Below are 13,874 nucleotides of genomic sequence, written 5' to 3'. Positions count from 1 at the left end.
TAAATCTCCAGTGGAGGATGAGGCTGCCCTTTTGAGCTCCATGCCCTTACTCCACTCCCCAAGGTCTGTCTTTGTCTCTGTCTACTGACACAGCCACATGGAGAGTTCCTAAATTCCACTTGAAAGCTTTGGTTTGCTATCATCTCAAGTTGTCAAATATATTAAAGCCATATGTTTAAATAGATTCCTGTTTGCTATTGAATTTTCTTAATACTTTAACTTTTTGCAATATGTTAAGCAAATGCAGAACTCACTCTGTAGATGATTTTTGTGGGTTTAAAAATATAACATATTTTTAAAGTAATTGTATCCATATTAAAATATCTTATCAAAGGTGAATGTACCCAACACTGAGGTGTGCAGATATGATCTCTGTGTATAATTCAATAGTAAATGTCATACTGGGTTTACAGTAGTTAAGATTTGGTGAATTTGTTGCTTATGTTTTCCTTTAACTAAAGTCTCCAGTGTTGATTACAGGATTTAATGTAAAAACATTTGAGGTTACTAACCTAATGTTGTGAAGGGCAGGACTTAGGAGATTCAAACATATGCAAGTTGCAAAATAACTGGGTTTTTTTTCCCTCTCAAACTGAAAGTCTATGATAAGATCTTGTTTCTAAATCTAACAATTAGCTTTGGAAATCTAAGTGTAAACAGAAATGCTGTCAGTGAATCTTACGATGATTTTGTGCTATAGTTGATCCAACATTTCAGTCTTCAGCCTAAAATCACACTTGGCCTCGGAAACATACGGTTTTCATCAGAATGAAGCTGCTCATCTTCTCAGTCCCTAATCATGCGTTTCTCTTGCTTTGTGCACCAGACTCTGTCAGGTACCAGGTGGTGGGTGAGCCTCGCTTCCAGTAAAGCAGCTGGAGAGTACAATTTGTTTCCTCATTTCTTTTTTGACCCCTTTACTTTTCGTACTGGATGACAATCTTATTGAAATGATCTTCCTTTCTGTATTTTCTTCCCCCAAGGGAAGAATCCAATTTTGTTTTATAGTAGGATACTTTGGATGGCCTATATGTCTTCTGCTTAAACGCCTACCACAAGGGCCTAATTTTAAAAGGTTTAAAACTAACAGTGAAGCCAGCAAGTCTGATTTTATTGCCCCACTCCCACTGTTTTCCCCAGACACTTAAAAAATACTCTTATTTGTTCTGTTGCTTCTTTCCTTGCTCTTTTCCATCATATAGTGGTACTTCGGAGTAGTCAAAGTTAAACGCTTTCTACACCAGACTGAATAATTATGTTTAAAAAACAGTAATTATCAATACACGTCTTGTTCCACACAGCTTTTAAATTCATGTTAATGAGCTGTGTCTTCTAATGCATAAGACTGACAGGCAATTTTGAAGTTTTGCCATCATTTCCCAACTTGTTGTTTAGACTCTGCCCGCCTTTTCCTGAGTATTGCTTTTAGGAACCCTTGCTCTGCAGCATTCCCGAGACGCAGGACTACCCACTCTGATGTGAGCAGGACAAGAAATTACTAGCAGCTTCACAAGCATGATGAAATTGCTTTAAGAAGCATAACTTCTCCCTCACTGTCAGTAAAAGATCAAAAAGTATGTGCAACATCTTGTGATTTAAGTGAGAAGGATGATTCTGCTAACTTCCTAGATCATTCTGAGGAGCTTACACCACCACTTCAACATGATGGCAAATATATTAATTTGATAGGTGCTCACCCTGTTATAAAACTGGAACCTGGGACAGTGACCTGGATTTATACCCCACTCTTGAAGAGACTCACAGATCTCTCTTTCCTGACACCTGACATAAATTGAAAACCAGTTTTCTCAGAACTCTTAGTTCCAGGCCACACCTGTGCTCTGGTGTCTGCGGCTAGACGCAAGGAAGGTTGCTGAGAGTGCCTAAGTTATTTTTTTCCTTATGATTTCAGGTTGAAGTCTTGACCTCGGAGGATACCGCCTTTGGACTCAAGGTGTGTAGTCTGATGTAGCTTACTGTACAGGTTTCATCAGCTCCCCTAAGTGGATTAGAAGGCTCAACAGAGAGGACTTGTTTTTTTTAATCAGATGGGGAGCCCTTAAAATCTTCCAAAGTTTGATTTCCCTTTTATCAGGGTTAAGATTAGACTATGGTAGTATTTCCTTTTTCCTTTTTTCTTTGTTGTGGAGAATATGAAAAACAGTACAGGAAACCAAGAGTGTTATTTTGGTAGAAAATGACTTCTAAATTTGAATGGAATAGAAATTACTGAATAGAAATAGCCATGGAATAGAAATTACTGAAATTTCCCTCAGTTTGGGGACTGTGAAATCTAACCACTGGATATTATCAGAATGCTATTTTTGATTCATAACTCGAGCTTCATTCACTCATGCATTCATTATCCCTGCCTCAAATATTTATTGAACCCCTGTATTCCAATCACGACCATATTAAATTTCAGCTCCTGCCCTTAAGTTGCTCACCATCGGTTGGTGGGTATAGGCAGATGAATTACCCTGCGGCGTGGCTGTCCCCATGCTGGAGCTGTGCTGAGGGCTGTGGGAGTGCAGTGGAGTTGAGTGGGAAGGCTTTCTAGGAGGTTGATCCCTGGGCAGAGCCTGAGGGCTATTTAGGCAAGAGAGAAGAAATGAGAGCTGTTTTCAGGTCAGAAGGGAACCATGAAAAAAAATCGAAGGGAACTAAAAGTAGTTAAATTCTCCCTGTGTGGCAAGATGTAGAGTTGAAAAGGTTAAAGATTTGAATTTTATCCTATAGAAAATGCGAAGCTATTAAAAGAGTTGAAGTCAAGAAGTGGTTAGATTTGCAACTTAGATGATTTTGGCCACTTTGTAGAGGATGGACTTGCCAGAGACCAGTGAAGAGTGCTTGAATAGGTCAGGTGGAGACCGATGTGGGCCTGAGCTAGTGGAAGAGGAAAGAGATCCTTAAGAAGTAAATCTTTGGGACCTGGTGATCACAGATGTGCATGGTGAGGAAGGCAGAGGAGCTGAGGATGAGACCAAGGAATTGATTGGCTGCACTGAGATACAGAACACAGAGGAAGAGTCACAGATTTTAAGAATTATAATCTTCCAGACCTGTAGTTTTTATCAGATTTACTTGCCTTTTGTATATATTTGCTAGTAATTCTTAAACCAAGGAAAAAAAAAAACGGGTAAGAAGTACTTGCTGAAGCAGTCTGACTTCACTTTCATGTAGCCGCATAGAAGTACAGTGTAGGTGCCATCAATTACTTTGAAAGTCAGGAGCTTCCAAGGATAGTTGGTGAAGATTTGAGAGCGCAAGTTATGGGTGATTACTCTCACCTGACTCCTACTTTCCCTTCTAGATGCTTGGGGTTTTGTTAGTACAATCTAATAGCTGTGTTGCAGTTGTAGGTGGATAACATTGTAATACTACCAGAATCAAAACTGTTTAGAGGTTATAAGCTTAGCAAGGTTTACATTATAAATAAATATAAATTAAAAGTAAAAAGATAGATTAACACCTTATAAATATTTAAATACTTGGTAAACCAGCTCAAGTTTTATATCCTTAATATGTTTTTTGTGCTTCTGTATCTGCCAAAAAATTACTAAAAGAAAATTTTAATTATAAATAGAGCTAATTTGGTATTATTTGCAATAATTAACATATGGTCATCTTCTAAATTTTTTAGTTTTTATTTGATCCCAGCATGTGTGCAGAATATTCATTGCATATTTAATAAACCTATTGTCTCAGTTCTTCTGAACTCATCTCCATAATCCTTCATACTTCGGAGTGTGCAGCAGTCTTATGGATGATTGTTATACCAACAGCTCTCATAGTCTGCCCCACTGTGTGAAGGCTTCACATTTGTTTCATAGCTAAATTAGCAGATTGCTTTTGTAGCTGAAATCAATTTGTAGAAACACAATTTGAAATTTTTTTCTAATTGATTTTCAAAGAATTTCACTTTTGCATATCTAATTCAAAATATTTACACATATAATTAAAACTGACAATTTTGAAAATTTTTATTGTTTTATCTGTGAGTCAGCAAATATATATTTTTTTTAATTTTAACTGAAGTATAGTTGATTTACAATGTTGTGTTACAGCAAATATATTTTTATCTTGTTTCTTAAAAGGTCTTGGTATTCAGTATTGGTCAGGTTTTTGAACACTTATTCATGATTGACCTTTCTTCTTGTTTTTATATACATGGGGGAAATAACTCAAATATCTGACTCACTGGTAATACATCAATGGCGTCATCTTGGTGGATGAGTAGACCTCTGGAGTATGTGTGTTTCCCTTGTATGACTCTGATCCTTTTAGTGATCTTTAATGTGCCTTTGATCTTTCTTTCCCTTTTTTTTTTTTTTTTGGTGGGGGGGCAGTTTCTAATTATTGCTTTTTGTATGCTTCTCCTTCCAAGTCAAACTAAAATCCACAAGCTTAATATTTACTTAATATCTACAAGCGTGAGTTCATCTGTCTCACTGGAAAATGACTTAACTGTGTTGGGACTCAGAGTACAAACAACCTATTTCTGTGTATGAGTGTGGTGAAACTATAATCCAGGAAAACAAACTTGCAGCACTTCAAACATATCATGGCTATTATAACTGTTTTAAGATTAATTTTTTAAAGCTAATCTAATGGGAAATATCCATGCTCTTTGTTATTCTTCATAAATTTTAATTTTACTCAAATCCTGATTCATTGTTTTATTAGGCTTATCTCAGTCAAAGGTAACTTAGAATTTGAAATGATAATAACTGTTTCACAGTATATTAAACAGTTCTGCTGCTTTCCAGTGGTTCTGATTTTTTTCCATTGAATTTAGATAACTTTGATTTTCTTGAATTTGTTTCTGCTCAGGTCTAATAAGATGCTTAATTAATTTAAAATTACGTGTACTAATAGAAACAAGAATTTCAGTGAATAGAAGAGGTGCTTCAAAATAAAAATGAGCAAAGATATTTGGAAAGTTCTACAAACTACAGACCACTGATTTTGACTTCAGTTCTAATCAAGACTTGAATGTATTAAAAAGTTTATAATTCTCTAGAATCATAAATTAGGGATCTGAGGGGCAAACAACGTGGGTTGGTTCTTTCTACAAGATAAGTATGCCTTCTGTATCATTAATGTATTAGGTAAAGCTGCCTAGTGATGAGAAGGTAAATCAGCTAAGCAAATAAGTAATTATATTGTTAAACAGAAAAAGGCTAAAAATTTGACTTTGTTACTTATGAGTTCTATAAGGAAATTTATAGTAAGGACGTAAAAAGGAGGAATGAATAAAATATCCCTGGGTCATTAAAAAAGAAAAACTATGTAAACATAACTTTTCCATAAATTTCAAGAGATCATCTCAGAATCTAAATAAATTAAAAGTTGTTTGACGACAAATCTCTTGCCTTCTCATTTGTTGTAGACAGCTAAGTCAAGAATTACAATGAAGCAAGATTTTTATTTGAACTGCTCCATATGAGTTAGGCACTATTGTTGATCCCAGGATTAGGTGAGGAAATAGGAATTCACACAGCTAATCAATCAATAACAGCAGTGGGATTGCAACCAGGAGGGTCAGCCCCAAGCCTGTCCTCTCTTCTGAGTGTCCCAAGAACCAGTGAGTCCCACACTGCTACCTGCCCTTCTCCTCGCTTTCCATCTCATCTTAGCTGCCCTCACCTCCGTCTCCACTCTGCCCATCTTGCTAAGGTCCCTAATGCTTTCTCTGACCTTCGCTATAGGAGAACAACTTGCCTCTTGGCAGCATCTGCCTCAGTTGGCCTCTTGTTCATTGCTTTGCTGCCTTCCTCTGGCTTCCCCAGCAGCACTCTGCCGGCCGTCCTCACGTGAGCCTGGCCAGGGTTTCTCTTCCTCCCCACAGCCATGGTGGTTTCACCAGGGCTCCATTCTCCTCCTCCTTGATTATGCCAGTGACACCTCTTCCTCTATCTCCAGGGCTTGTTCTTAACTACCTTGCAGAAGGAGTGAATATGCAGAAAGCCAAGATAAGATTTTAAAGTTGTTTAATACAACATATTTCCTGGAATAAATTCCTACTTGCTTGGCAGTAATATAATTTGGTTAAATAATTTTTAAAGACTTTTCCCTTTGAAAGATGGGTGGATAGAAATATGTATATTGTATACTACCAGTTCACTTTTTTCCAATTATAAATAAGCATTAGAAATCGACAAATCCAAAAATATTTTGATATTCGGCTGATGTAGTCTTTGGAAGGACACTCTGAATTTTATGCCCCTTTTTATAATTTTTGATAGAAATTATTACCCCCAAAAAATGTGCGTGGGGAGGTCAGTTTTTAAAGAAGGATAAGGAAAATCAAGCATATGTGTTACTCTTTTAAAAAAAGAATGGGAAGAATGAAAATAAAACATAGCTCACCATAGGAGCCCACAGGTGACAGAGCCTTCTCTCCTGTGTGCTCTTTAAGCTGCTGCTCTTCTTAGAGGTCACCAGCCCGTGGTCCCCTGGCGAGGAGGAGAGTGCCAGCCTCCCTTCTCTGCCCCCAACTTTTAAACCAGCCCCTAGGAGAGGCATATTAAACTTAGTAAGGGCTTTTCCCCAGAACTCTGATGCAGGGCCCACTCTTCATTGTGTATCTCCCCGTACATACTTTCCCCTTTTCCTGTCTTTTCCTGAAACTACACTCCCCTAGAATCTTAAAATTTTATCTCTGCAAAAGATCTCCAAAATCCTCTGAGGTGCCTTCTTCCATGTTTGAGATGAGGGAGCTGAAGGCCAAAGAAGTCCTTGTCCCCAAGGTCATAGCTCCTTACTGACAGGGGTGGGACTAGAAATCAGGATTTTAGTAATTTCATTATTTTTCCTATTTAAATAAAAAGATTTAATAATTCCTATTAATATTTAGATTACTCACCTTTTTATTCTCTCTTGGCAGTAATTTTTAGTATTTGTTTTAGGCATCTAAAATTTATTGTTGTTTTAAAGAAAAAACTAAGCTTAAAATGTCTCAAAATAAGATTTTAAAGTGAATACTAAATTTGTTTACTCTTATGTATTACTTTTTATTCACATTTTGGTTGATTAAATATCTTAGAAAAAAAAACATCAAAGTTCAAACAGGTCTTCTAACCCCCACTGACGTAGCCTCAACTCTCCCGAGCCCTTAACCTCCCTCTGAGTCTAATACCCTCATACCTCACCTTCCGTTCAAATGCTTTTCCATCCTCTTGCTGAATTTCAAATTTGTCTTCTCTCCAGACTGTTTATATTCTTCCTCTTCTGTGCCATTACCCCTCAGTACTGCAGACTTTTGAGCCTCATCCTCTGCGCTTATACGGCACTTAACTGTGAAACTGATTTGGAATTTCTCTTCTGCCAACTTGTTTTTGTTTTCTTTTGTATATGGGAGACAGCATGGTATGGCCTGGCCCTGCTCCATTATGTCACATTTTTTCGAGCAAGATTGTAAGCTTAGCGACTCCATTTTGTTCATCTTTTTATATCCATATTGACTTGCACTTGGTTCACAGTGAATAATTGTTGCTGACTATATAGCGTTTTATTGCTGGTTTAACAATCGTGATGGTAATGAGCAAAAAAAAAGCCTGTGATATTAACACATTACTACTGTCCCCCCCTTTTTCTATTTGGGATTTTTGCACTGATTCTCCCATTATCTGAATTAGTATACTCATTTGGCATTTTATAGAAGCTCTGTAGAGCCCAACTGAAGGAACATATTCTTTGCTAATGCTTGTTGAAGCTGTTGAGTGGTTCTGGTTGACACTGAAAACTTGTTGGTTCCAATTTATTTTACTACTAACTTAAATATCTTTGCTAATCTAGGTTCTTTGGTTACATTCATTGATTTCATCATATTTCATTCTACTGCATTTCATTCAAATACCTGTGGAATATACATTAATGTTATATGCTGGGAATGCAGTGTTAAGAATAATAAACCCTTGCTTCCATGGACTTTACATTCTTGACACAAATTTTGGAATGATCTTATTCCAGGAAGAAATTCTAGACAAGATGCAAATTTATATTCTCCTTTTGTGTATAGTTTTTTTTTTTTGCTACTCTGTGGTATAATTATTTTAATTGAATCTTTTGTTGTATTCTACAAAATGGAATAGGATTCCAGTTTGACTTGTAAAACTTATAATAACAAAGGGATTAGTCACCTATAAACAAAATTTCAAATAAGATAAAAGTGAAGTTTATTTTATCATTTTAAAAGTAAGGTACTTTTTAATTGTGGAAAATTGTATAGCTGGAGCATCATATTCGGACTTAAGTTACCTTTGGACTTATTCCTGTATTTTGACATCTGGCCATTATGCAAATCACCTATATTTCCTTCCTTTCCTTTATGAAAGTAAAACATTAGGAATCAATCTGTAACTATCTAACTGCTTGTCATAATGTCTAAGGGGGAAATAGAACACATCATTGGTAGCCCATCTCTGAGTGGGCTCCAGTTTCCTTTACTAAGAACCAAAAAGGTGATCTTAATGATATGTGGGAGGAGGTTCACTGGCTATTTTTCTTTTCTGATCAGTCCAACTTACAGGACTCCTGCCTGATCAGTTCTCACTGCATATTCTGGTCATCTAGAACCATGCTGTCCAGTATGGTGTTTACTAGACATGTATGCTAGTTAAATTTAAATTAATTAACATTAAATTAAAATTTTATTTCTTAAGCCACACCAGCTACATTTCAATAGCTCCGTGTTGTTAGCAGCTACCACATTGGCAGAGTGCATATATAGAACATTTCCAACTTAAAAGAAAGTTCTTTGGCCAGAGCTGATCTAGAAAATAAAGGTTCCAAATATTCGTATGACACAAACATTGTAACATAACACGTTTCACAATTAGAATAGAAATTTTTTTAATTGATGAAAAATCCTGAGGATTAGAGCAGATTAGTTGAGGACAGAAGGAATTTGCTGTTCTAGTAAAGTAACACAGAGCAGAGGGATGTTCTGTTCAGTAAAAATATAATATATATAATAAAGTTGGCATTTCCCATTGGATTTTGAGAGTATAAAGGTTTTAAACCAGGTCATGAAATTAGGCATACTTCTGGTGGTGACTCTTGTAATGGGCCATTAATTCATTGATTTACCTAGGGTTATGCCCGGGGACTCTGAATATAGTACTTCAGATTTAGAGTGTTTACCTTCGTGTAGTAAGAGATTCTCCCTGTTCAAATATCCTTCGTTTATTAATATAACCACATGAAAACATACATTAATCTTCTATTTAAAAACACATTTTTTTTTTCTTGTGAAGCTATGTTAACTCTTGTTCTTCTCAGTTCTTTCCATCTTCTTTCCAGGGTGTATTTTCTAGTGAATTTGCTTGGAATTAACTCTCTAAAATGGGTGTGAATATAAATTAGGTGAAAAAAGTATATTTGAAGTAACAATGTCATTGAAAATGAAACCAGCAGATCTCTTTTTGAAGTTCATAATCTTATCAACTCATATTACTTTTCATAACATGAAGGATTTATTTTTGCGTTTACAATTTTTTATTTAATGAAAATCTACTAAAAATTCTTAGAGGAATAGAGGACCAAGCTTATTCTTTACTGTTTCAGTCATTAAATCTATATTAAAATGATGAAATATATATTGGTAAAGTAAAATAATTTTCTATTTCTCCGTAAAAGAAACGTTGGAGAAGGAAAAAAAGCCATGGCAGTTCTCAAGTCTGGGTTTGAGAATCCATGTTGTGTTGCTCCCTTCTTTTGTTAGAGAATTCCCAGCCTCTCCTTCTGCCATCTGCTGGTGGTTCAAACACTTACATGTTTGATTTTTAAAACCAATCTGCTTTATTCTTATTTAGGAAAGATTTTGGGGAAATGTTCTGTTTCTATTCACCTGTAATATTTTGATGCAGTTTTGCTTGTCATGTTTAATTATATTTTTGAAGGCTACTAGCTTCTTTTTCAACTCTGTCTTTGAGGATTATATGAATGTAAAATTTAGAAAAGACAGAACACTGTGAAGGCCAAAGCACTGAGAGATACTCACAGACTTATTGATAAAAGGTCTTGGGCACCATGAAGAAGAGTTACTTGAGAGTTGTTGGGGGTCTTCCCTAATCTCTGAATGTGAATTAAATGTGGAACAGCAATCCCGTCCCGCTCTTTTGTAATTAAGACTGCTTGATTGAAAGTGAGCAGACCATATTTTACTTTAAGTCTTAGTATAGGATTAGACAGTTGATTTCTTGGTATCACTAAGGTTCTTTCCAGCTCTAAAATGCTGCAGGTCTTCCCATACTCATTAAGTCAGACCTTCAGTTCTGTCCTCTTTTATTCTTCTCCTGACTTCTCCCTGCTACTAGTCTTAAGCTGTTCTCATTGTCTTGGGGAAAATATAAATACTTTTTGTCCATGAACAAATCTTCCTAATGAAATAAAGCTAGACTTTTTTTTTTTTTAAAGAGAAGCAAAGTATAGGTGTTTTATTTTGTGCCTCATTTAATCTCCTGTCCTAACTTCCTTTGGAACCACCTTGACTAACTAGAGGCTTAGATTCATGGGTCAGTTATTTGTTCATCATTTTCTCAAAGAGAAAGTGATCCAAAATAGGAATCTCAATTTTTTTTTTCACAATGAGTAAGGCTGAAGGAGGTAACATGACTGATTGTAGGCCCTATTTAGTGGCAAATTAGAAAAAATTCAAGTTTCTGCCCCCCAGGCCAGTGCCCTTTATACAAAATTACAGTAATGCTTATTTTTAGTATTCCCAGTACTGAAACTATAGATTAGATTGAATCTTACAGAATTGACATTTTTATAACTCAAAACTGGTCTAATGTTGGCAATTGCCTATGTCTCAGTTCAGTGTATTAGGGCTCTCCTATATCATTTTGGGTCTACATTCAATAGTGAAAACACTATTTTTCTTTAAAAGCTGTTTATCCCACCTGGAGTGTGTATGTGCATTCTGTTTGAAACAGAGAGTGATCACAGGATGTTTGTGGAGTTAAACTGGCATGAAAGGACCAGGCCACATAGCCTAATGAAGAAAATGTGATGTTTCCAGAATAGGCTCTTATGTTACATAAAATACCGGAAATATTTATCATGACCAAGTGGGTGCTTAGTGTGCTGGGAGCTCCGTTCCTTCTGGGCCAAATGCTGTGTCAGGTGACGGTGGCGGGCCGGTCTTTGGATGGACTTCCTGACTCCTTGGCATGGGTCCTTAGATCTAGCAAGTATATTTGAGCAGAAATATTTGCCCTAATGGTGGTGAATACAGAAAAGTGAGTGGGGTAAGCAGAATTCATACCTGCTTTTGTCAGACTTACGTTGGTTTCTTAGGAGAAGATGTTAGGAATTAAGCATGGCCTCAGGTGCTGTGGATCTCAAAAGTGATCTTTTTAAGGAAGGGAGGCGTTATGCTTGAAAAGAAGCTTGTTTACTTGCATATTCTGGAGTTTGATTGACTCTGTTTTTCTCCGGGGACATTATTTTGGCACTATTTTTTGAGGACTTAATTTTCTAGTAATAATAAAAATGTGCATATATTCTCCTTATCCCCACCCTCAAGCACCTGTTCACTGGGATGTGCACAAATCATTAGAGACGCTTCTGGGCTTGCCTAGAAAATTCCTTAGCATACACCATGTTAATAATCATCAAGCTGCTTAAGATTTTGTTGGGAAGAAGCAAAGAAATTATTCCAAGGGAGTTGGGGGATGATTTTGATTGCATGTGTTTTAGGTTCTGTCCTATGCCAAATTTTAAAGCCAGTTTTGTTTCTTCAGATGGTGAAAACCCTCCTCCCGCCTTAAATCTGGCTTTTACCCAAGCCATGTCAGTTTTTGCAAGTCAGTTGAGAATGTCAAAGTGACTAGTGTTGAAAGAGCCAATATGTTAGAAGATGCTTAAAGCCAAGTAGAACACTTATATGTGAATTAAAGAATATATTAGGAGGTGATTTTTAAAAATCAGATTTGGGGGAAAAAAACCTGTTGAATTAATACTTGCATACCAGATGTACCGCTGATAAATACTTGTAATGGATATTCCCCAATAAGCAATAAAATTACCATTTTACAACTGAAGTAATCTATCCTGTGGGTACATTTGCAAAGATACGCCAACAAAAATACATGCAGAGTTCTTGAAGTAATAATGCAAATAAAGCATTTCATATTATAATTTTAAAATAACAAGAATGGGAAATAAGAAAAAGTCTGGGAGACTATTTGTTGTGTCTAAATTCTGTTTTTACTGTGATCTTTTGACAGTTGGCTTTTTGATACTGCATAATTGCTTTAGTGTCTTTGTGTGTATTGAAGGACTGAATTGTCTGACAGTAGTGGTTGAAGGTCTCACAAATTCTAAATAATAAAAGTAATATATATATATCTTGTTTGCTTTGTTGCAGTAGTGGCCTATTTTCATACTTTCATGAATTCTCTTGGTGTCATGGCTACTATTGAATCACTAAGCAGAGGGTGTTGCCATGTGTAATTTATTCATTTGTGCACAGCTGAAGCATCCGTGCAGCGTGCACTGATTGTGTGGCCGCGTGTGCCAGGGCACTGAGACCTACTGCCGTGATTCATTGCCCACTTTGCCCAGTAAGGCTGCTCCACCGTGGTGACACTGGCCTTTGGCTGAGCAGGGAAGCCATCTCTCCAAGCCAGAGCACACCTCAGGTGTGGATTTTCGTTGGTCTTAGATGGAACTGTGAAAAAGAGTGGAGGAGATGAGGAAGGGAAAAGAAGTGTGGGGAACAGTAGGTCTCAGGTCTCATGCTCTGTGTGATCGAGAGAGAGTAAATTAAATCCTACAGAAAATTTTGTTTATTTTTAGCCTCATATTGTGCAATCTAAAGCACTTAACTGGCTGCTTCCTAAGAAGCCACATACATTTTTATGAGAAATTCCTCTTAACCTCCCTCCACTCTTCCCAAATTAAATTTTCATTTTAGAATGAGTTTTTGGTGTCTCATTGAAAGGGAGAGAAGGTGGAGAATGGAGTAGCAAATGAATGAATACGCATTATTTAAAATGAGAATTGGATATGGGTCTAGATTGGATACTGTGCATTAAAATATCATGGTAAAATCAATAAGTTTACAAAAAGTATCCTAAAAATAATTTCAAATAAATTTCCAAAACATTTCTCAGAATTTAAAAATACACATTTATTTATTGTATCTGAAGTTTGTAATCACCTTCTAAGTTTCTCACATTATACCCCTACTTTTGTCTCATTTCATTTTAATCCCCTTACAGAGATGTGAGTGTATTTTCTTTATTCGTTGCAATATGTTTACCTGTACTTAATATCATCATAATTCAAAAAAAAGTTATTATATACTACTGCAGTATAAGAGTAACAACGGATGTTCAATTAAAAGATATTTCCTGTGACAAATGAGTAATTTGGAAAGAAGCTGGGAAATCCTGATTTTTAAGATGCAGAGGGTACCTTTACCATGTAGACACTTGAAGGACTTCAATTCTCATAGTAAATTAGTAACCTTTATAAAAAAATGTGTTGTTTTACTTCAGCATGAGTCATGAAATGGAACTAATGACATCATATTCATGAAATGACTTCTTTTCTGGTTTGAGAGTGGCGTTTTTCACAACGTGCTATTTAATTGTATGTACAAACATCTAGAATCACAAGTATTAATGAAAAGCCACGCGTGTGCGTGTTGTAACTGGTCCGCTCGTGTACATGTGTGTGCACGTTCTTTTCTTTTACGTAGGCTGTATGGAGAAGTTGACCTCTCTAAAGGCTAAGTCTGAAGAGGAAGAAATGGAGATCTGCCAGGCTTGTTGGCTAGAGTCATGGACAAGAGCACGGCCTGTCTGAACTGCCACTCAGTTTTTATTCTGCGAGTTTGCAGGGTTGGTGATTAGAGTGGC

The 13,874-nt window shown here is 36.4% G+C and overlaps 1 protein-coding gene across 7 annotated transcripts in view; it reads left to right on the top strand.

Annotated features, from left to right (window-relative positions):
- ARID1B (AT-rich interaction domain 1B) overlaps positions 1-13,874 on the top strand; it is a 378,663-nt gene that overhangs the window by 218,805 nt on the left and 145,984 nt on the right. For 4 of the 7 annotated variants that reach the window (XM_064486536.1, XM_064486533.1, XM_064486534.1 and 1 more), the window contains exon 5: positions 1,913-1,954. The exons of the other annotated variants lie outside the window; for them this stretch is intronic. In XM_064486536.1, the coding sequence (XP_064342606.1) occupies positions 1,913-1,954 (42 nt within the window). The remainder of the gene's footprint in view (positions 1-1,912; positions 1,955-13,874) is intronic. 7 annotated transcript variants of the gene reach the window in all.

This window comes from Camelus dromedarius, chromosome 6 (genome assembly GCF_036321535.1).
Source record: "Camelus dromedarius isolate mCamDro1 chromosome 6, mCamDro1.pat, whole genome shotgun sequence".
NCBI classification, from domain to species: domain Eukaryota; kingdom Metazoa; phylum Chordata; class Mammalia; order Artiodactyla; family Camelidae; genus Camelus; species Camelus dromedarius.
This window is presented reverse-complemented; position numbering and strand designations above follow the sequence as displayed.